General features: G+C 38.6%; 2 protein-coding genes across 11 annotated transcripts; both read left to right on the top strand.

The window, feature by feature from the left end:
- Positions 1-218: 218 nt before the first annotated feature.
- LOC116735211 (uncharacterized) lies at positions 219-14,402 on the top strand. 3 transcript variants are annotated; one of them, XM_032586922.1, is made up of 12 exons: positions 219-558; positions 2,897-2,944; positions 3,028-3,153; positions 3,230-3,301; positions 3,391-3,441; positions 4,860-4,904; positions 5,139-5,213; positions 5,295-5,354; positions 7,033-7,080; positions 7,151-11,237; positions 11,323-11,779; positions 12,202-14,402. In XM_032586922.1, exons 1-10 carry the CDS (start codon positions 331-333, stop codon positions 9,368-9,370), a joined length of 2,973 nt encoding a protein of 990 aa, XP_032442813.1. In that variant the 5' UTR covers positions 219-330; the 3' UTR covers positions 9,371-11,237; positions 11,323-11,779; positions 12,202-14,402. The 3 variants fall into 3 exon arrangements, with proteins under 3 accessions (XP_032442813.1, XP_032442812.1, XP_032442814.1); XM_032586921.1 differs by having other exon boundaries at positions 11,323-14,402; XM_032586923.1 differs by lacking the exon at positions 219-558 and adding an exon at positions 1,609-1,938 and having other exon boundaries at positions 11,323-14,402.
- A 950-nt stretch (positions 14,403-15,352) lies between these two features.
- On the top strand, positions 15,353-22,546 carry LOC116735213 (uncharacterized). Of its 8 annotated transcripts, none has more exons than XM_032586925.1 (10): positions 15,353-19,795; positions 19,988-20,085; positions 20,288-20,338; positions 20,489-20,569; positions 20,708-20,797; positions 20,890-20,943; positions 21,302-21,346; positions 21,436-21,668; positions 22,059-22,233; positions 22,388-22,546. In XM_032586925.1, exons 1-10 carry the CDS (start codon positions 19,560-19,562, stop codon positions 22,516-22,518), a joined length of 1,194 nt encoding a protein of 397 aa, XP_032442816.1. In that variant the 5' UTR covers positions 15,353-19,559; the 3' UTR covers positions 22,519-22,546. The 8 variants fall into 8 exon arrangements, 5 of the variants coding, with proteins under 5 accessions (XP_032442816.1, XP_032442815.1, XP_032442819.1 ...); XM_032586924.1 differs by having other exon boundaries at positions 20,285-20,338; XM_032586928.1 differs by lacking the exons at positions 20,489-20,569; positions 20,708-20,797.
- The last annotated feature ends 726 nt before the right edge of the window (positions 22,547-23,272 follow it).

Here is a 23,272-nt window from a genome sequence, read left to right as displayed (position 1 = left end):
ACAAAAACAAACAACAAAACAACCGCTAACGTTTCCACGTTGAAATTCAGCATTAATTTGAGATACTTTTCCATGCATATTCCTCAAATGTATTCATATTTAATATTCCAGCTATTACGTTTCATTTTACAATATTAAAAACTGATATTTAGCGAATAATTTCTTTTTAAAAACATGTTAGGAAAAAAAGCAAAATCTTACTTCCGGGGCAGACAGGAAGTGGAAGCATCATAGCCAACGGAGCGCTTCCTTGTTGCTAGCAGAAGTAAATAAAAAAAGGGGGAAGTTGCAGATAAAAATAATCGTGGATTTCACCAGTTATCTGGAAAAATGCCCCGTGGAAGCGAAATCCCCGAAGGCATCAGGTCGACAGCGGTCGATCTGCACAAAGCTGGGAAAGGCTATAAGTTCATTTCAAAGACTTTAGAGATTCCTCCTTCCACGGTGAGGAGCATTATCGTCAAGTGGAAACGGTTTAACACCGTAGCCACGCTGCCGCGGAGTGGGAGACCCTCGAAGGGGAATCCTAGAAGGAAACGGAAAGAAAAGCTGGATGAGGTGAGGATTTAAGGGGAAAGTGGAGCTTTTTTTAGCTGCTCTGATCGTCCAAACAAAGGAAATCACTGCGGTGAAAGAGGCTCACAGCTGGTTTTCATCTCTACTCAGGGCTTTCCCACACATTTTACGCCCCTTAGGCCAAAAATTAGCTTGTGATTTTGCTCAACATAGACTAAAGGTTTTATTTTTCATATTTCTTCGCTATGAAATGGATTAATTTTGAGATATTTTGCAGGAAGGACAGTATATAAGAGCGATCATTCATCATCCATTCATCTGTCATCAGGCTACGTATTCCTAGCAACCATTCATTCACTTCTTCTTTTAATAGCATTTACTAACATTTAGAAAAAATCTATTTTAAATACTATCCATCTATCCGTCTTTCTGTTGTTTAGTGAAATCTGCAAATAAACCATCTGGAGTCTTCTAATAATAATCCTGCTTTTATATTTCTAGCATTTCAAATTGCTGTCATATTTAATGTTTAACCAGAATTTGGTTACAAGATTTAAAATTTTGCCTGAAAGCCCTCTTAAACGTTCAGGTTGAATATGACTGCTATTCATAAAAACCGTAAGAATAAATTTCGGAAGAGGATTATGGCCACTAGGAAGGAAAAAATATATATCAGACTTTAATCTTAGAATAATGTCTTCAATTGCAGAAAACGGCCATGTACAAAAAAATATTTAAATACAAAAAAGTCAATTTTCCTCTTAAAGTGAAACTTTTGAGAAAAAGTGGGAATTGTGATGCTTATCTTGGTTTGCCTTATAACGGTACATTAACAATTTTTTCTGCTTGTTTGTGGAAAGCGTTCGACTCGGGTGTGACGTCATTCCTGCTCGGAGTTCCGCGATCAGAGGGAACTTGAACGCACCACGCGGGTTTCTCTATTTTTTATTTTTTTTACATATACATGTTTATTTTTACTTCTCGTTTAATTATAAAAAATAGGGTTGATCTGAAAGGTTTTATGCGTATAAATAAATTTTAAAACCCGGCATAAAAAAAACGGTGTAAATTCGCACTTCCGTTCTAGGCCGGAAGTTAAAAAACAAACAAACAACGGCCCCACAGCGCTTCCTTTTGCTAACAAAAACAGTAAAATAAAAATGGTTAACTTAAATAATAGCTGAGTTTTTACTAAATATAAGGGAAATGCCTCGCGGGAACGAGATTCCGGTCCGTGTCAGGTCCGAAATAGTTGCGCTGCACAACGCCGGGAAGGGCTACAAATTAATTTCAAAGACTTTACAGATCCCTCATTCCACAGTTAGAAACATTGTGATCAAATGGAAACGGTTCAATACTGTAGCCACGCTGTCGCGGAAAAGAAAGTATGAAGAGAGGACAAAGTGGGAAATACTGGATGAGGTGAGCAGAAGGAGTCACACAGAAAACTGGATATTTTTATTCACTCTGACTGCAAAACAAAGGGGAATAACAGAGACTTACTAAATATTCTGCTCCGTTATAAAAGATTTTGACTTCTTGTTATGGTTTCTTGCCCTCCAGGTTAACGTTTATTGTTTTTTAAGCAGCAGGCAGATAGCTTAGCTCAAAATAATTTATACAGCACCATCAATAGTTAATATGTTCAGAAATGAATTAATGGTTGGTTTATTTTGTGTGTTGAACCATTTCTCCGTTGATTTAATCACACAATTAAATCCAGTGAAAGACCCAGTGATTGAATTCTAGTATTTTTGACTGAAGCAACCATATTTTTATTTTAAAATCTCCATATTTCAAACTCTTAACAAGTTGAAGGCCCACAGGATCACAAATCTTCTGCTTTGCTTAACTAGAAAGGCATTTTCACATTCTCTCTTTTGTTTCAAACTGAACTTAGAAAAAAAACAAACAAATTAAACAAAAAAAATCAAAAAAAGATTTAAATCTGAATTCTGACGTCTTTCTTTCAAAATTTTGACTTTTTGTGAGACTTTTTCCTCTCAGAAAAACAGTCCAAATTTTGACCATTTTTGTTTTTAGAATTTGAGAGAAATAAATTCATTTCTTTTTTCCCCCTCAAATGTCAGAATTCTGACTTTAACGCAAAAAATCTGAAATTTTTTGTGAAAGAATAAATTTTTTCAGTGGCCCTAATTTTCTTCCATAATAAGTGGATTATGTTAGCACACCAATAAATATTCTCTTCATCATTTTGTTAATATTTGGGATTATTTTCTCCACTAAAGAAATGTGTTCTGATTTAATTTACAATTTTCTCATTTTTTAAAAATGTGAGATCATAAACCTACAATTAAATAAGCCTTCCAGTGGAAAATACACCAGAAATAACTTTTGATTTGGTCTTATTGTTCCTCAGGCTGATCCTGCTGGTCCTGCTAGTGAAAAAGGTGGCGACCTTGATAAGGTGAAGTCAAAACATACGCATGCAAACATTTGATTTGCTGGAGAGTTGAGAGTAATTGATTTTGTTGTCATGTTGAAATGCAGCCGGATCTCCTCAGCAAGGTGCTGCTTGCAGCTGGAAACACCGACTCCAACTCCACTGAATCCAAACCTTCAAAGGAAGAGCTGGTGTCATCCAGACCAACTCTCCACAGCAGAGATAAAGAAATGGTAAAATATGTTTATAAGCAACTTATTAAAGTTTAAAAAGGAAGATTAGTTACTCTGTTTTCCTTTTAAACTCCAGAGAGACTTGAACAGCAGCTGTGAAGAGGGCGACAACACGGGACGGTCCGACTCAGACGAAGAAGAGCCCATGGTGTGAAAACTAAATCAAAATGGATTTGTTACAGACGTACCACCCATTGCTTCTCGGTTCTTATAGGATTTCTTCTCTCTGACTTTTAGTCCAGTTTCCTGTTTGCCAGATCAACAGGGGAAGCAGAGGACCATGAGAGGGTAAAATACATTTATGTAAATAGTCACAAAACATTCAAACCCGTTGTTTTCCCGCATTTCTTTTTGTGTTTGGAACCATGAGCTTCAGTGTGTTTTCATTGGGACACAAACTGGTGCATCATTGTGACGTAACGAAAAAATGAGACTTGGTTTTTACAAAATAAAAATCTGAAAAGTGTGGCGTGCATTTGTATTCAGCCCCTTTTTGCTGCAGTAGGAGTCACACCTGTGTGCAGTTTAATCTCAGTGAAATGCAGCTGTGTTTTTTAGAGAAGAAACACTTTGGAGAGGTTAGGGAGAAAGATGTGGAGGAGTTGAACGTCTCACAGATCTCTGAGAAGACGAACCGACTGGAGATTAACCAGGAGGAGAGGAGCAACCAAAAGGCCTGAGGTAACTCTGGAGGTCGGAGAAAGAACAGCTGCTCACATCAGTGGATGAGAAAAAGAAAATCACTGCATAGGACTGACAGCTAACACAGAGAAGAATGTGATCTGATCTTCTCAAATCTCCCTAAAAAGACGGTGCTCACGATAAAACATGATTGCTGCCAGTTTGATGTTTTAGTTAGGACAGAAAAGCTGATCAGAACTAAGTAAAGAAAGATTGAGTTTAAAAAAACCAGTTTGACTTGACGAAAGTAGCAGGAAAACAAAGTTAAACACAGCTAAGAGCTACAATAGAAGGGTTGAGATCTAATCATTCTTGTTTAAAATGTCCTAGTCAAAGGTCAGACATAAATTGTCTGGTAAAAATTGAAATTCGCTTTTTACAAATTGTTTTGCAAAGAAGAAAAGGCAAAAACTTTTATAACTTATATGTGCAAAGTTGAAGACAAAAGGTGGTTCTAGAAAACGCTGACTCAGGGGGTCTGAATACAAATGCTTGGCAACTTTTAGCTTTTGTTTGATTTGTAATTATGCAACAATTATTCTAACAATTTCTAACAATAATTCTGATGAATAATCAGATAAAAAATGGCACATTCTGCAGATTTTCCATTCAAGCTTAACATATAATATTAGAAATACATTTAAAAAATGCAAATAAACAAGTCAGTTCATTTTGGAAAAGTAAGTGGAATCAGTCTTTTAAAGCTACTTTCGCCAATCAAGTTTAATTTACTAGCACATTTATGTAACGAGGCAGTTCAAAGTGCTTTACATCTTAAAATACAAAAATAAAAAGTTGTAAAACAATGTGCAGTCACCAATTTAGATTTTGTTGATTTTCAACATCAAAATCATTAATGCACATCAAATATGTTGTTCAATATTCAATTTATTATGGTTCAGAGTAAACTCTAAACTTTGGGAGTTTTAGCCTTGATTTAAAGGAAATCAGTGTTTCAGCAGTTTTGCAGTTTTCTGGAAGTTTATTCTCATTATGTTAAATCACAACGTTCTGCTGTCTCTCAGGTTGATCATCCTGGACAAGCTTGTGACACAGAAGATCCAGATGAGGTAACAATTATTAATATATAATTATAATATAATATAATATTATAATAATGATAATGATAATTACAACATCGTACAGATTCAATTCAGAATCGAGATTCTAACTCTTCTGACTCCAAATCTCTAAATTTGGATTTAATGTTGAGTCTCTGGCTGTTTCACATTTTAAAAAGTTTATTTTTTAAATTTTCTAAAAGAAAATATATTTTAAAAATCCAACATTTTGTTTGTTTTAAGTCCCAGAAGGATGAGAGCACTGCTGAAGAAGGCGGCGACGCAGAACCGTCGGATACAGACGAAGAGGATCCGCTGGTATGAAGTTTTTATTTATTACAGATTTACAGAGATGATCGCATTGAGCTCATCGTAAGGTTTCTTCTTTCTGACATTTAGGCCAGTTATCTTTTTGGAAGAGCGAGAGAAGGGACAGAAGAACATCCACAACATGAAAAGGTACGGATATGGGGGGGGAAAGAAAGTAAAAAAAGAAAAACACAAAATATTACCAATTTCTGGTCTAGTTTAGTTAGTGTAAAAGTCTTACTACATTCAAAGTAAGACAAAACTGACATACAAATAACGTCTCAGCAACATACTGGAGCTAAGTAAATAATTCCTTAAAATGAATGAAAAAGTTCTAGTTCCATTGGCAGATTATTAAACGTATGGGAGAAATGGTTTGTGATAAGTTTAATAATCTGCCAATGTATTCTAATAATAATAATCTAGTATTTCTTTATCAATCTAAAGGAATTATTGACATAAAAAAGCTTCTATATCTTGCTAAAAAGCCACGTGTAAGTTAGTTTTGTATTATTTCAAGTGTAATTAGATATTGGCACCAAAAACTAGACCAAAAATACTTTAGAAATTTGTGCTTTTACAGTTCACTGTGTATCTGTTCATATCAGGGAACAAAAATTATCTTCAAAACAAAAACAGACCACAGATTCTACATGAGGTTGTTGTTGAGTGACTTTTAGTAACAATTAGATGAGGTAGGTGTTTTCTGTCCAATTTTATCTGTATTCTGATAGTCAGATTGAGGTCTGGACTTTGACTGGACCACTTAATTCATCCTGCTGTAGATTTTGAGACCATTGTTCTGTTGATAACCCAGATTGGACGTCATCTGTCAAACAGATTGTCTCAGATTTGACTCAGATTGTTCTTTTATCCTGTGGCTGCAACAAACCCAGATCATCACCTGAATGATGGAGTGAGTATGTTTGTTACAAAGATCATCAATGCAGGAAACGTTTGTGAGCTATGTGGAAGGAATCACAGGTAGGGAGGATGAGTCTCGTCATTTTTCGTTCGTTTGATTCACTTTTTGCCCAAGAATAAAAAAAACAAGTAGAATTTTGTATTTGAGGAAATGAACAACAAAAGGTGAGGTCACAGCAAGGACACGTAGCTTGTGCAGGGAGAGAACAGACAGCCAAGTGACTGCTAGTTTAATCAGGTAAGAAAATGCTTTATTTTATTGATAATTATCTGGAAGCTTTGTTTCTTTTCTTTATGTCTGAGCTAAATGAAGGAAAGTATTTAACCCTTTTCCAACCATATAAGCTACATTATTATACAGCAGTTAAATCCTTTTAAGTCTACAATTGACTGATTATGTGGAGAAATATGAGACCTACACAATCATAAAATATTTTGGTTACTCAGAGAAAGAGAAATTGTAGTGACATCTGCCTGAATACTGACCAAACTGGAGTGTTTCATGTTACACTTTTGGTGACAAGGGGTCATTCGTTGCTATGGTGAATTACAACTTGTTGGTTTGGCTTTCCAAATGGCAGACATGGAAACACATGTACCCGATATCAACTAAAAGGCCCAACACAGATGTTGAGGAAACGTTGGAAAAGTTGTTATAGAATCTCCTTACTTGTTTTCAAGATACAAATATCCTTCCTGTCAAACAGTGGATTGTTTGGAAAAGGTTTAGTAATTATTCCCAGATTGACAAAAATTGTCTTTAATGTAGAAACTGTTGCTTTTTTGACATAAGATTTAAATAATTATAGGATCTTGTCAGTGTTTTATTAGGTCTTTATTTAATGATTTCTCGTGCCGATTAGAACTACTGCCTGTTTATGTCTCTGTATTTTCTGTTTTTCAGCGTAAAAATTCAGCTTCATGTGACGACACACCAGAAGACGATCCCATGGTTTGTTCCTCCTGTATCCATTTTTATTTGATATCGTTTACCTTCTAATTTTCTCTCCATAACATTTCAGGAACAGATTTTTGACCCAAACTTTGACGATGAGAAGAAGATTTATGCCGGTTCTTCGGTCAGTGTGAGAGCGCTCCTCCTCCTCCTCCTGGCCTTCATCCTGAAGCACGACTTGTCAAAAGCAGCCACCAAAGACCTCCTGGCCCTCCTCAACCTCATGGTGCCTGGATGCATTCCCAGCTCTCTGCAGTTCATAAAGAAACATTTGACTGACATTGACAAGAAGACAGAGATCCACTTGTACTGTCCCAGGTGTGAAAACTACCTCGGTGTAGAGCCTGGGACCGAGTGCGGAGTGTGTCAGCAGCGCTTGAGCAAAAGAAGTCTGCTTGAAAAGGCAAACTACTTCCTGGTGTTGCCTCTAGAAAACCAACTGAGGAAGGTCCTCAAACGCCTTCACTCAAAGCTGGGCAAGCATTTTACAAAGGACGATTACGTTTCTGACGTCAACACCGGTGGTGAATATAAGCACGAAGAGCAGGAGGGCAGTATTACACTTACCTTCACATGTGACAGCTCTCCTCTTCTCAACTCATCCAAGTTTTCAGTCTGGCCCATCCTGTGCACGATCAACGAACTTCCGTATGTGGAGCGGTGTAAAAATGTTCTGCTGCACACGTTGTGGTTTGGCAAAGGAAAGCCCCTGCTTCAGTGTTTCTTTACGCCGTTCATTAACGAGCTTCATAAACTCTCTCACGAGGGCTTCACTTGGGAAGACGAGAGCGGATTAGAGCTTAACACCAGAGTGATGGCGAAAATCTGCGTCTGCGATTCAGTGGTGAGGTCAGCGGTGCAGAACTTTCAGCCGTTCAGTTCGGAGTTTGGCTGCGGGTTCTGCTACCACAAAGGAGAGCTGGTTCAGAAGGGTCGGGGTTACACCAGAGTCTATCCGGTTCAGGTTGACGGATGTGACCTGCGGCACATGGCTGAGACGGAGCAACTGGCCATCGTAGTGATTGAGAATGGGTATCCACAAGGTCAAATGGGTGTCAAAGGTCACAGTCCGCTGCTTCTGCTGCCTTCGTTTGATGTCGTCAAAGGTTTTATCCCAGATTACATGCACTGTGTTTGTCTTGGGGTTGTTCCTGAGTTTGTCAATCTTTGGTTGGATCCTCTTTATGGCAGAAAGCGCTTCCACCTTTCACCTCAGAGTTTGAAGAACCTGGACAAAGCTTTGTCTGCCGTCCAACCTCCAGATGAGATCAGACAAAGACCTCGGCGTCTCAGTGAGAGGATGCATTGGGAGGCATCCGAGTGGCGAGCGTTTGCTCTTCTCTACTCTCCTGTAATACTGAGGAAGGTTTTACCAAACCTGTACTACAAACACTGGATGCTTCTCATTTCATCACTTCACATCCTCCTCTCCCCGTTTGCCTCCCAGGAGGAGATCAGCTGTGCAGAGCTGTGCCTGGTTCAGTTTGTCTCCCAGGTACCGTCTCTGTACGGACTTGAGCATTGCTCATTTAACTGCCACTTGCTGATGCATCTCACTGACTGTGCCCGTAACTGGGGATTACTGTGGGCCAACTCCACCTTCGTCTTTCAGGGTGTCCACAGCCGACTCCTGCAGATGTACTCCAGGGCTCAGTCTGCGCCATCCAACATCTTCAAGCAGATAGTTTCCTATGATGAGATTATCTTGAAAGGAAGCAATGTGCTGAAAGATACTGGTACAGAAATCACAGACCTGTTTTCCTCCATGACAAGCTGTGGTATCCTTACCAAATCATCCAACTGCATCAGTGAAGATGTGTTTACTTTGGGATGCGGATCTCAGAGATCTCTAACTGTGAGAGAACTTGCTGCATTGCAGAGCAAAGATACACGGCCCGTTACTGAATACGCACATTTTGTCTACAGAGACATGCTGGTCACCACTTTGGACTACAGCGTCTCTTGCAAAAGGAACAACTCAGTCATAGAAACGACCAGCGGCTTTGTTCTTGTAGAGTCCGTGGTGGTCGTCGAGGGGCATTGCAGCTGTGAGAGATCGTCCGACTGCTCCTGCAGAGAACTGGTTGCTTTCTGCAGAAAACTGCTTCCCTCAAACTCCCAACCAACAATCCAGAATGAGCAGATCAACAGAAACATTGCAGAGTTCCTCGTAAGAGTGAGGAGTTCAGATGAACTGTGCGCAGTGACATGTCAGGACATTGTTTCGAAATGTTTTGTGATGGAGCAGATGGGTCGACTATTTGTCATGAGAATGCCAGTGTTATAAGTGTTCCTTTTCCTTGTCATGTAGTTTGTTGTGTTTCCACATTCACACAGGAGTTGTGTGATAAGCTTATTTTCTGTGAGATGATTAAGTATTTAGTATATTCAACCATCCTGCATTTTTAGCAGTGTTGGCTTGTTCACATGGTGAATTCAAGATGCTCTACCAGAATCATGTACATTTCAGTACATGGCTTTGACCTTTCTAAGAAGTTTTATCTGCCTCTGTTCCATTGTCCATTCAGCAGAAGGCACCAATTCCCGGTATGCTGTCCTGGTCTCCAGACTACGTCTACTGACTTTTCATGGAAAACTTCTTAGAAATTGCATTATAATGAATTTTATGGATCCTGTGCCTTCAGCATACTCATAACACAGATCTAGTAAGTGTAATCAGTTCTGTCACTGAAACGTTTCCATTCAATCACTGTAGTTGTGAAGAAAAAGATATCAAAAGAATCAGGACCAAAGATCAAATTTGAACATTAAATCAGTTTCCACTAAAGGTATATAACCAAGGTTTCTTACTGAGAGACTGTGTGGAAAACCTAACTGGAACCTTACGCTGCTCACCCTGATGAAGTAACAATATGCAACACCTATCTGAAAAGGGCAAGGAACTTAAGTCATCCAGTACCTTTATAGACAGTTTGCTGAAGTCTATAGTGTCTCATCCGGTGATTGTTGCCACCCAGTTGCGATGAAAGGGTAGCCATCGCAAGAGTGAGATCAGCAAAAACCTTTGTGCGACTCATTGGTTCAAACAACCCTGCAGACTTTGTTGACTTAGTGGTATCCTTGGATGAGGTCTTTGATGAGCTGAAAACAGTGAGTGTTTTCAAGGAGTGACAAAAGATGTTCAGCACAAGCTGCTAAGAGCAAATGCTACCAGATGTCAAAAAGTTGGTTTGTAGCTATCCAAGCACATCTTGTATGTGCTGAGAAATATTGACGCTCACCTCGAAGTCAAAGAGTTTGATCTCCAGTTTGGTGTCAAGTGTAAAGTGGTCAGAAAGACAGTAAGCTGAACTAAGTTGGAGGGCATACAGTAGTTCTCAACTGGAAGAAGATCGAGCACTCCTACCGCATTGGAGCGGAGTGTACCTCAAGGATAGAAGTTTAACCAGGTTAATGTCTTGTTCACAAGTAATGATTGGATGGAGCAAGAGATAGACATACACACACTGGTACTACTCGAGTCTGTCGCAGAGATCCAGAATATGTATCATGATTGAATTTGGAGAAGAGCCCTGCTTCTGTTTTGATTGGAGTGCATCTGAATTGCCTCCATTTGGGGGTTGTCCGGACATGTCCTATTGGGAGAAAGCTGCAGGGCAGAACCAGAATTTGGTTGAGGGTCTGTATGTCCCTTTTGACCTGTGAACCCCTTGGGATACTGCAGAATGGGTTTGAGAGCAGTGCCGGAACCTCAGTGACCCAATCTCAGATAAATAGAAGACAGATTATGAATTGAACGACTGAACACCCAATGGTGTGGAGTGAGAGTGGCAAGTTGCATGCACTGCTATGAACAACTTCTAAGCTGATTATGCTGCAAACTACTTCTAACATACCAACAGTGAGAGATTTCTTACCTGAGGAGTGGCCATTGTTTTCACCAGATCTCTCAAACGTACCAGCATTTCTAATGAAATCCTTGCAGAAAGGGAATTTGCTCATTGGATGGACTTAAAGAAAACTAAAATGACACATCTGGCTTTGTGAGGATGATGCCTTCCAGTTTTTTCTCCAGTTGTTTCATAAAATCCCAGCTCCCAACAATATGCTAGCTGGGAGGTATAGAAAGACACTGATGTAGTCTTGATTATACACACCCTCCAGAGCTTCTCAAGCCATCTGGCGTCATTAAGGTAAGATCAAGTTCCATTTGTTTTTGTCAGTACTGCCATTCTAAAACAAATGACATAATGGTGTTTTTGTGTTGTCTGCCCTCAGGTACTCATCACAACAGCAGCAGGAAGAAAAAACAGGCAGGAGATCTATACCACAATTCTGGTTAATGCCAAAGAAGCTTCTTTTTGTTTGACCATTAACAGTCTTGTTTGGACAGAAGTGCTTAGGACATGAATTCAAGAAGTGCTGCTTTGGATCCAGTTCTACAGAGAAACAATCTCTTGGATTTTCAACATCCTTACTAACTTCTCATGACGGCAGCTGAAGCTGAGAGATTGCTCAAGAATAAAGATGGTCCTTTGTATTGCACGAGGCCAGGAGTGTCTCATCCATACACATGAATACGTAGGCGCCTCATTAAGCTCTGAGTCCTACGTTACGCCACCGCCATCTTGTATGTGGCAGGAGAGCGATCGGAGCTCCCTAAGTCCTGTCCTATCTGGACTTGTTTCAACCGTTTTACAATACAAACTGGATTCATTGGCATTACCTTTCACAGGTAAGGATGAAAGAGCGGAATTACTTGACTTTGCAGCCAGAAACTTGCTTCTGAACAACCAAATTGGGCCAATGTAGCTAAATTGGCCCAAAATAACCACAGATTGTTAGTGTAGCTAACGTTTTCATGCTGTTTTCTAATGAGAGAGAGCTGATGAGAAACTGCTGTTACAGAGGAAGTGTATTAAAAACCAGGGGATTTTGTGAGGAGAGGTTAGTCAGGATCAGAGCTGGAGCTGCTGTTCTTCAGTCTCTGTTTCACAGCTCAGCTTCACAATGCCTGTATTTAGCTATGATATAAAGATGCCATGAGTCAGAGCCCCAACATGCTGAAAATGGCTTTTTCTGAATGTGAAGGAAAATATATATATATGTATTTTCTATTACACTTTTGGATAATTCCTCTTTTATCCTGGGCTTTAGCCTGTGTACCAGGACATCTCAGAAGTCATTGGAGTTCTCCCAGTGTGGCCAGCAGACTGAAGCCCTGCCTGTGGCCAGTGTTCCCAGTATAATAAATAAATGTGTTTTGTTCTTTCACTTTTTGTGTATTTTTAAATATCTCAATCTGAAATATTAGTGTATTAATACAGCTTATGTAATGAAATAAAAATAATTTACTCTATTCGAATTATTTTCACTCTGCTGTCAATAGCAGAGTTGACTTTGTTTGAAAAATGGTCTATTACCAGGATTTAAAAGACAGAACAAAAAACACAGCTTTATTAAGAACAAACACCTTTGCAGGGGAGAGAATGTTGTAAAGCCAGACGCTGTCAAACAAATTCTGAAAGGCAGCACACAGAGTGTCAATTTTTATACACATCTTAGACGCCCAGGTGGCGCAAAAACAATTCCAGGAAGTCAACCAAAAATAATGTTTCTTGGAACAAGGTCATCAGGTGCAAGGTTAAGGTCAAACGGAAAATTAGAACATCATGACATTGTTCAAACCGCAACTCCACCTATATACAGAGTAGATAACAGACGCGTGGTTTCCAATAATCGCTTTGCTCGCTTCACACCCCGAGAGTTCAACAGTTTAATCAGAGCAGGTGCGAATACTATTTCATCTTTATCAGCAGGTAGGTGTCTATACAGACATGAGGCTGTTGAAGGGAAACGAGCTGCCCTCGCAGAATGACTTGTGGTTTGACACTTCTCCTCAACGGAGCAAAAGGTGCAGCTCGGAGCAGCAGCTCAACTTCAAGAAACACACATGATAAATGAAAGAACAAAATTAAAGAAAATAACAGTATGAATAATTATTTCATTTGACAACTTCATACTGTAATAAATATTTCTTTTCCAGAAAAAAGTAAGAAAAATATGTAGTTTAATGTTTGACAATGACTTTGATAAATCAAGTCATTTATCAATAATATGTATAAAAAATAAATACAAGAAAATATTTCTTTTTTCTTGTCTTGAAATGTTAAATGTACAATAAATTATGGAATCATGTAAATATGTTCTTTTATAAAACACTGTAAAAGTGTCTGTTCATCAATGTCAATATAAAAATGAATCATTTCTATCAAATAAAAACATTGTGCTCTTTATTCAGAAATCCCCCAAAACAATTAAATAATCACATCAAAAGTTAGAAACCCCGTCTTTAGTCATTTATTTGATTACCAAATATATTAGTGTGTGAGAAAATGTGTCAATGACAAGTATTAACTTAAAATACTTTGTAGAACGGCACTTTCTGAAGTTCAGTCCATTTACCTTACTGGCACATAGGCCACATTCAATATGGCGGACGCTGTGACGTATCGCAGCAACTGGCCGACCCGCTCCATGAGGCGTCTACGTATTCATGTCTATGGTCTCATCAATAGGTCGATTATTGATCACCTTGCTGCTTTCAAAGAGAGACAGGCACGCGTCGCTCAGTCTCACACAAGTGTTAATTGATTACTGTACCATATGTATGTACCTATGTAAGTATGGTGCATGTTTCAGTTTTCCTTTTCTTAAGGAACTTGTAAAAAGATTGTAAAATATATCATGATACCATATTCCAGTGTTTTAATGTTTACATACTTCAATCTTTGTTTCCATTGTACTTTATCAATCAGATGCTGCTTTTAATGCCACATGTTACGTTGTTCATGTACATTTGTGATCTTTTTTTTAATTTTATGAACATTTGATGACTGCCCTTTTTATAACTAATGTTCCTGTTAAAATGAAATCTGTGTTAATTTTGTTGTGGTTGTTTTGACCTGGGATCATCTTGTTCTTCTGTTTGTGGTTTAATATGTAAAAAAACAACAACAAAAAAACAGTAACTGACAGTGTTAAGCTATTTCAGATTCCCCAGGTTTGATCTTGCTACAGTAAAATGCTGTGTGCTTGTGGTTCTTAAATATCAAAATTATGTTGCAGTTTTACTGTATTGTGAAACATTTGTGTACTTTATGTTAACTTCAATTTAACTTTAATGATGTTTACAATGTTTTCAGTGAAGAACTGTAAATATATTGTTTTGAATCCAATTTTGCCATATTCTTTAATAAAGGTCACAGGGTATATTGAAGTCATCTGGTAAAACAGCTTCACTTAAGTTTACATTTCAAAATGGTTCAGGTGTTTTCAATAAACAATTTACAGAATAATTATCCATCCATTGTTTATATCCTGCTAACTATTGATGCTTAGTTTAGCTTAGCGTACAGGTCTCACACTACAGAAACAGTATTTAATGAACATTCACAGAAATTGTTTAAAAATTGACTTAGGACACAACATTGGAGGCAGACGGATTAGGTCTTGAACTAGCAACCCAGATAGCACATGATGTTAAATCAACGTTGAAAAACAGTTAGAATCGTTGATTTTTGGTTGAAGTCGACAAATGACGGTGGATCAACCATCAAACAACCATCCAATCAAACCGTTGAAACTGTGACATTGAATCAACGTTGTTTTGTGGTTGAAATCTGATCACTGAAATGCCGAAGTCTGATTAATGGTTGATATCTGGTTGAAGACGACAAATGACGGTGGATCAACCATCAAACAACCATCCACCTCTAGCCAAGTAACCAGTGTTGAAACTGTGTCATTGAATCAATGTTGTTTTGTGGTTGAAATCTAATGACTGAAATGCCGATGTCTGATCAACATCTGATCAATATTGAATCAATGTCAGCTGTTTTGCCTCACCCCTTCCCCTCCTCTCCTCCTCATCAGAGCTCTGGGTCAGAGCATTTTATTACTGAGCGGGGGTTATCACATTTAAATTAAGCACTGTAGAGGATAGTGGGTGCTGATTCCTTTCTGTACATTTTCTTACTTGTTCATAACAATTCTCACTGACTGTGTGTGTGTGATATATTGACACAAAAACATCTACAACTTACTAAAAGGAGTGGAGCGGTCCACCCCCACCGTTTACATGAGTGGGATAGCCCAACCACACAGCTGCTTCGCTGTTGGCTTGTTGGAATATATGTTAATTCAATGTTGAATTACCATCACAAAGGTTGCATGTTTGGTTGAGGTCGACAACTGATGGTGGATCAACTATAAAACAACCATTCAATTCTAGCCAATTAACATCCATTGATAGAAATGCCAAAATTGAATCCAGTGTTTTTCAGCACCGGCACCAGGCACACTGCCCTGCAAGTTTTAGGCATTTCCCTAATTCAGCACACATGATTTTAATTGACATCTAATTAACAGGGTTTTGCTGAACTGAAAACACGCAGGTCAGTTTGATTGAGGACAAGGTTTGGGAAAGAACTACCCAGATAGCACACGATGTTAATTCAATGTTGAATTATTATCACAAAGGTTTCATGTATGTTTGAGGTCGACAATTGATGGTGGATCAACTATAAAACAACCATTCAATTCTAGCCAATTAACTAATGTTGAAACTGTGTCATTAAATCAATGATGTTTTGTGGTTAACATCAAATAAATGAAATGCCGCCAACGTCGAGTCCAGTGTGTTTCAGCACTGGTCCTCCAGGCACTACAAGTTTTAGGCATTTCCCTAATTCAGCACACATGATATTAATTGACATCTGATTAACAGGGTTTTGCTGAACTGAAAACACGCAGGTCAGTTTGATTGAGGACAAGATTTGGGGAAGAACTAGTAATCTAAATGTTCTAAAAGTGGAGGGGTGTTTATTACACCCCTCCACTTCACTCTCACATTCTAACCCCCAACCCCTCTCCCTCCACCTCTCACCTGGCTTGTCTACCCCTCAACCTCCCTCCCCCTTTCTACTCTCCTCCTCTCCTCCTTTGACTCCGGGTGAAACTACTTGTATTTTTTGTGAGGGTTACTCACATTATAATTTAAGTAGTATGTGTTGGTAACATTGGGTTGTAATTCTGTCCTGTACATCTTCTTACTTGTCTGTAAATGTTATGACTGACTATGTATGTGTGATATGTTGACACAAAAACACATAGAAGTCACTAAAAGGAGTTAGGTGGTCCACCTCCCCCATTTCATGACTGGTATGTCCCAACCACATAGCCCCTTTGCAGCAGGATTGGTGCAACCTGTTTCTGAATTTAATTATTCAACCCCCAGCACTTTTGTGGTAAGTGTGGCCAATCTACCTTGATCTTAACCTATTTATTATAAACCAACTGCATTGTGTTGCGCTTAAGTTGCAGCTTGGTAGGGAAATAAGCAGTGATGGCATAATTATGTTGAAAAACTAACTTTAAATCAGATTTTGATAACACTAAAGTTGGGTTGTACACTTTGTGAGGTCTCAGGATGCTTGGTCCTGCTATAGTGAGGCATTTGCTTATGCTGGTATTTTAAAATGAACAGTAACTTTCGCATTATAATAATTGCCTTTCTTGATATGGATCTAATTGTACAAATATGTTTCGGCTTGTTTCATCTTGCATATTAAAATGCAGCATCTTATTCTGAATCTCTTCATCTCCTTTTTTTATTTTTCCAGCTATATTTAAATATAACAGCTTTAAAGAAAGAAGACAATTGTAGGTAAACAGGTGCAGTTTGTCTACATTAGAGTAAAGCACCACCACACTCTTTAAGATGTCGGCTTCTTCTCGGGCTAAAAGACGTAGAGTTAACAAATTATTGAAAGAGACAGAGCAGCAAATCCTCACCGAGTATAAGTTAATAGTTAATGCTAATCCAAGGAAGAAACAGAAGAAATATCATGTTGCAGCCTCTTGTCAGTGCAGGTTGGATGTACTACCTTTTCAAGATATTTCAGACTTGCCACTAAACAGACGACTAACTATCAGTGCTGTGAATGAAAATACTGACTTGCCAGGTGAGTCAGAAGCACATTTTGAAAGTATAGTGGAGGATGAGCTTGACAGTGATGACAATAATGATTTGCTCAGGATAAGTTTAAAGTATTGGGCAACATCCTATTCAATCTCTCTGGTTGCACTGTCATCTTTGCTGTCTATTTTGACAATGTTTCACCCTACCCTACCAAAAGATGGGAGAACATTGCTTGGAACACCCAGAAATGTGCCCATCACTACAATTCAAGGGGGAGATTATTATCATTTTGGAATAGTCAAAGGGGTGCTTTCACGGTTGGCATGTTTGTGTGTACCATCAACTATGACTACTATTAATATCCAGTTTAATATAGATGGCTTACCTTTATTTAAAAGTTCCAAACTTCAGTTTTGGCCCATACTTGGATGTCTGACATGTGACTACACAAAGTCCCCATTTGTTGTAGGCATTTTTTGTGGTCTAAGCAAGCCAGTGAGTGTTTTTGAGTACCTGGCTCAGTTTGTCAAAGATCTTCAGAATGTATTGTGTAATGGCATTATTTATAATGGTAAGCAATTTAATGTAGAAATTTCTGCCTTTATTTGTGATGCGCCGGCAAGAGCTTATATTAAGCAGGTCAAAGGATTCAATGGCTATTCAGGTTGTGACAAATGCTTTCAGGAGGGTGTATGGATGAATAAAATGACATTTCCTGAAACAAAGCATAAACTTAGGACAGACTCCAGTTTCTCTGACATGGTTGATGAGGAACATCACATTGGAAAGAGCCCTTTATCTGGTTTAGTTAAGATGGTTTCTATGTTTCCACCAGATTACATGCATGTCTGTTGTCTCGGAGTTACAAGGAAAATGCTTCATATATGGTTAAAGGGGAAACATTTAGCAACAAAGTTTCCTTCCCAAACTGCAGCAGGCATTTCAGATAAACTCCTAAAGCTACGTTTCTACACGCCTTCTGAGTTTAACCGTAAACCAAGGGGACTGTCGGAGATAGATCGGTGGAAAGCTACTGAGTTCCGATCCTTCATGTTATATTGGGGTCCTGTTGTTTTGAAGGATTCACTCCCCAGTGAGCTGTATGACAATTTTATGTTGTTTTCCGTTGGAATGTACATGTTGCTGTCCCCTAGTATATCTGAGGAAATGTTAGCCTTTGCACAAAAGTTGATGGTTGCTTTTGTTGAACACTTTGGGGAATTATATGGAAAAGATGAAATTGTGTACAATATACACCAGCTTACTCATTTGGCTGAAGAATACAGGAGGTTCGGCAATCTAGATAATATATCAGGATTTCCTTTTGAGAATTGTCTTGGTCAAATTAAGCATCTTCTACGCAAGCCACATCAGACACTACAACAGGTAGTTAAAAGGTTGTCTGAAACCTCACATGTTGGACCCACATGTTCTAGAGATTATCCAAAGTTGCTTAACATCCACATTGATGGTCCAGTCCCCACACAGTTTATTTCGTCACAACAGTACAGGAAGGTCTCCACTCATCGGTTTACTTTGTCCACAAAGAAAGGAGACAATTGTGTTGAAGTTGGAGATGGATTTGCATTAATAGAGAATATTATTAAATCAGAAGAGGATACATATATAATCGTCAGAATGTACGGACACAAACAGCCATATTACATGTATCCCTGTGAATCATCATACATTGGCACATACAAAGTCAGTGGCTTGAAAGAAAATATAGGGGTAGTTGGGCTGGCCTCTATCAAGCGCAAATGCCTTCTCTGTCCAGACATGGATGGTGCCATTGTAATACCACTACTTCATTTAGCATAGTCATGCTGCCCTGCCAAAGTGCAGTATCTGTAACTGAGATGTATATCATGGCATAAATTACCTAAAAATAACATTTATCTAATTCTTACCTGTGCAAATAACATGTTTGACTGGCCAAAAACTACAATGTCTGTAGTGCACTTTGGCTTTGAAGAGTGAAATGGGGATGACCTGTAAGGAGATATCATGAGTAGTTCTCATTTCATCCCTAGCCCTTCGAAGATGAGTAGAGAGGCACTGTGGTCAGTTGTACAGTTCCCAAATGGTGGGACAGCAGTAGTTCTAGAGAGCTGGTTTAAAGCTGAGGAACAGACGCTGTTATGGCCCCCAAAACACATAACACTCAAGAAAGCCCTTCGAGACGGAATGCAACCAGACGACAAATGGATCACCTATACGGATGTACGAGTCCTCATTACGTGTGGTGAGTAACTGGTGCAACACATGCACAGCTGTTCTACACAGTCGTGCTGTCATGTTATAGATAAATCAGCTCAATATTTCCTTCTTTTCAAGTATGTTTATCTATTGGGACATGACATTACAGATGCAAAAGTTTGTTTAGGAGGCTACATTAAACCAAGTAAACAATATATATAATTATAATAAAGCGCTGGTACCTCAGAGGTCCAGCTGAGATGTTTTGTGTATGTAAAATCAGAGAAGACAAATGTGAGGAGGCAAATAGTGATTGGCCAGAATGAGATGATGTATGATAGTAGCGCTTCACACAGGTGTGATTGTTCTGTTTTTTGGGAGTTGGGAAGGAGCTGTTAGGGTAGTTCTGCACTGGACTGCAGACATGCAAATTGGCATTTACCCTCTGCTCTTTACAGAGACCCTTGATGAGGCGAAAAAAAGAGAGACAAAATATAACACCACAATGTGTCCAACATCTGAAATTGAATCTCATGATGAAGGAGCTATCCGCCAAAAAAGAATATCCAGGTACATTACTAACTTTATCACAGTGATAACTTTCCCTAGGGCGTTGCAACTAGAAAATAACAACCACTGCTAAAAGGATGGCTCAAAGTGGCCAGAGTGTCCATGTATTCAGACGGTAGCCTTGACTAATAAGTGTAGTATCTTAACTACAGTTGTAATATTCATATAGTGTATTATCATAATGTTTTGTAGGCCAAATCAGCAGTTTATGCATTCTGATTCTGAAGACCATCAGAGTAGCAGTGCAAAAAGAAAGCGTTTTGCCAAACCACCTGATGTTGGATGTCCAGGTATTGTTTCCTTTATATTGACACTATGCTCACTTCTACACAGTCAAAAAAGGAATTACATATAACAGTGTACCAATAAAAGGACATTTTAATTTGATTGAAATTGTGTTTCTTGCTGAAATTGTGTATAGTTTTAGCACTTAGAGCTAAAACTAATTGTGTATAGTTTTAGCTCTTAATTATTTCCTATTTTTCTTAGTAGATCTTGTTGCTAGCAACTACCAACAATCACTAGCTGATGAAGTTCTTAATGGTGAGTCGTCAAGCAGTCTCATAAGACTGTGATGTCAAAGCAATGCTTTAAATATAGAGCAGTCAGCTGAATGTAAGTCTCACATTTTCTCATATGGAAGGTTACAGTAATAACCTCACTGCTTTGTGTATTTCCTACTTTGTGTTCAAGCTGAGATGCCAGGTTTTGCTACAGCCCACTGTGTCCAGTACCACAAGTTGCAGAATCCACAGCGACAAAGTACAAGTATTGGTATGATACTGTACTCTTTCAGTAATAGTGATGGGTATCTTAGTGATTCTGGCTAATTAGTTAGTTTGATCAAACATTTAGATTATGTATCTTGTGCTTACACTTGTAAACTATTGCGAAATGTAACTATATCTACAGGGTTGTCTGGATGCAGCTCAAGGCAGTATAACCATCGCCCTGGTCTCTCACAATGTGCACAAAATAGGCTGCCATTGGATATATCACAGAGTAACCCACTTTACTACATACATATACAGTGATCTGTGTTGACTAATGAATTCACTTTAGCTAAGTTTTTGCATTTCTTATTCACTTAAAAGCAAACTCCGACCAGAATGATGTATTGGATTCAGCGCCTAATCAAGGTTTCGAAGGTATCAAGACAGTCATCCAACATTTGTAGACATTTTGTGATCTGAATGTGTGAGGTTGTGTCTATATTTGAACTGTGGTCATTGCTCGCATCTGTGTGAGCAATGACACCAACTCTTTAAATGCTTTGACACTTATGCATTATTTTTTAAAGGCAAACATAACACAAAGCCCTGACAGTATTTTCTTTTTGCCATTGTGATCTTGTGTATTCCACTCATCAGAGTTCTCTCCTGATTAGATGCAGAAATGTCCTTATCTATAAAAGATCTGTAGGAAACATTTCACACCTAAAGAAAGTCGGTGTCATTTTGGCACCTAACCTTTAAACTTCTGTGCATGAATATTTGTGTTTTGCAGATGCAACCACACAAAGGGCCAGCAATAATGGGCAGCTTTTGAGAGGCAAGTCTATTGGACATAATGTATTTGTAATGTGTCATTTTCAGGTTATTTTGATGTTGCACTTAAAGATTTTTAATGTTCTCCTGAAGACCTCGCTATCCATAAGATGACATCGATGCTTGCTGAAGCTCTTGTGATTGTGAAGGATCTATCCAGAGATGTCCAATTCATTAAGAACAATTTGGCTCAGAGTAACATTACATCAGGTAGCACACAAGGACCAGCAAACCTTGTACTCCCCTTCCAGCTGCCAATTGAAAGTGAAGAAGATTTCAGTAAAGCGGAGTCATTACTGATTGAAGAGACAGTGCGTCAAAAGATGGTAATTCATTTGAAAGACTGATCAGCATCAATGTAGATTATGTCAGTGTGAGTCTTTTTCTAAGGGCAAAATGTTAGCTCTTTAGCTACTTGAACACAAATTGTAATCTACAAGTTCTGAACATGTCACAGAGCTTGTAGATGTGCTATTTATGAAACATTTTGCAATTATTCACATAGATGATTTAAATTTTGACCTAACCCAAATTGGGACCAGGATGGTTAATAACGCTAATATCCATGACCATGAATGAACACTATGGAGTGGAATATCAGTGCATAAGCATAAATACAGTATCAAAACAAGGTTATGTCTCTGCTGTGTTTTTAATTTACATGATATAATGCTGCTGTGTAATGCTATGCCTTCATGTACTTGTCTCTGATGTAGATTGCTCGACTGGCTCTAGTAGGAGGCACCAATTCAGCCAACATGATAAGAAGAATGTTGACAACTTGTATGAGAAATGCCCTGGCAAGTCAGTTCAACTGGGCTGGGAAGAAACATAGGCATTCCCAGAGTAAAAAGCCATTCAAGGACACAATCCTGCAAGAGTGCATATTAGGTGAGCTTCCTCTACTGGAAAAGGGCTTTGAATTTTAATTGTAGGAAATGAGACTGTTGGTGAATCAGAATCTAAACAAAGTGAGGGTAGGGGATAATAAGAAATTTTATGTGAGATACCCTCCATCGTAATGATGTTCTTTTGTGTCTTTCAGTTGCTGCTCGTCAATTCGAACCAGGCCTAACTGATCAAAATTACAGCGAAACAGTAAAGAAATGGTTTCGCTATGCACCAGACCGGGAGGGAGGCATTGAAAGGCAACCAAAGGGACGGCCAGAAGACTGAAATTAAATAAAATATTTAAGCAATGCCATGGTGTTTTTATGTGGTTTATTTCAGGATGATGGTTATGATGGTTGAATAAACATTGATTGAATGCAGAATCAACACAAATGTGCGTGCAGAACCACGTTCAGATGAAGGTTGAATCAACGTTGATTCCTAACCTATTCAATGTAGAATCAACCGACATATGTGTGCAGAACCACAGTCAGATGACTGTCGAAGCAACATTGATTCAATGTAGAATCAAGACAATTCCGGATGCAGATCCACGTTCAGATGAGTGGTGAATCAACATTGATTCAATGTAGAATCAACGGAAATATGTGTGCAGAACCACAGTCAGATGACTGTCGAAGCAACATTGATTCAATGTAGAATCAACGGAAATATGTGTGCAGAACCACAGTCTGATGACTGTCGAAGCAACATTGATTCAATGTAGAATCAGGACAATTCCGGATGCAGATCCACGTTCAGATGAGTGGTGAATCAACATTGATTCAATGTAGAATCAACGGAAATATGTGTGCAGAACCACAGTCAGATGACTGTCGAAGCAACATTGATTCAATGTAGAATCAAGACAATTCCGGATGCAGATCCACGTTCAGATGAGTGTTGAATCAACATTGATTCAATGTAGAATCAACGGAAATATGTGTGCAGAACCACAGTCAGATGACTGTCGAGGCAACATTGATTCAATGTAGAATCAACGGAAATATGTGTGCAGAACCACAGTCAAATGAGTATT

This window comes from Xiphophorus hellerii, chromosome 16 (assembly GCF_003331165.1).
Source record: "Xiphophorus hellerii strain 12219 chromosome 16, Xiphophorus_hellerii-4.1, whole genome shotgun sequence".
NCBI lineage: Eukaryota > Metazoa > Chordata > Actinopteri > Cyprinodontiformes > Poeciliidae > Xiphophorus > Xiphophorus hellerii.
The sequence above is the reverse complement of the archived record's forward strand: the minus strand, read 5'-3'. Positions and strand labels throughout refer to the sequence as shown.

What these genes read in the sequence shown, in the direction of transcription:
- LOC116735213 (XM_032586924.1), top strand. Translation starts at nt 19,560, where the DNA reads ATGATAGTAGCGCTTCACACAGGTGTGATTGTTCTGTTTTTTGGGAGT. An exon ending in ACCTGATGTTGGATGTCCAG is followed by an intron (nt 20,086 to 20,284) that starts GTATTGTTTCCT and finishes TATTTTTCTTAG; the next exon opens with TAGATCTTGTTGCTAGCAAC. An exon ending in TAATGGGCAGCTTTTGAGAG is followed by an intron (nt 21,347 to 21,435) that starts GCAAGTCTATTG and finishes GTTCTCCTGAAG; the next exon opens with ACCTCGCTATCCATAAGATG.
- LOC116735211 (XM_032586922.1), top strand. Translation starts at nt 331, where the DNA reads ATGCCCCGTGGAAGCGAAATCCCCGAAGGCATCAGGTCGACAGCGGTC. An exon ending in AACATCCACAACATGAAAAG is followed by an intron (nt 5,355 to 7,032) that starts GTACGGATATGG and finishes TCTGTTTTTCAG; the next exon opens with CGTAAAAATTCAGCTTCATG. An exon ending in CACCAGAAGACGATCCCATG is followed by an intron (nt 7,081 to 7,150) that starts GTTTGTTCCTCC and finishes ATAACATTTCAG; the next exon opens with GAACAGATTTTTGACCCAAA.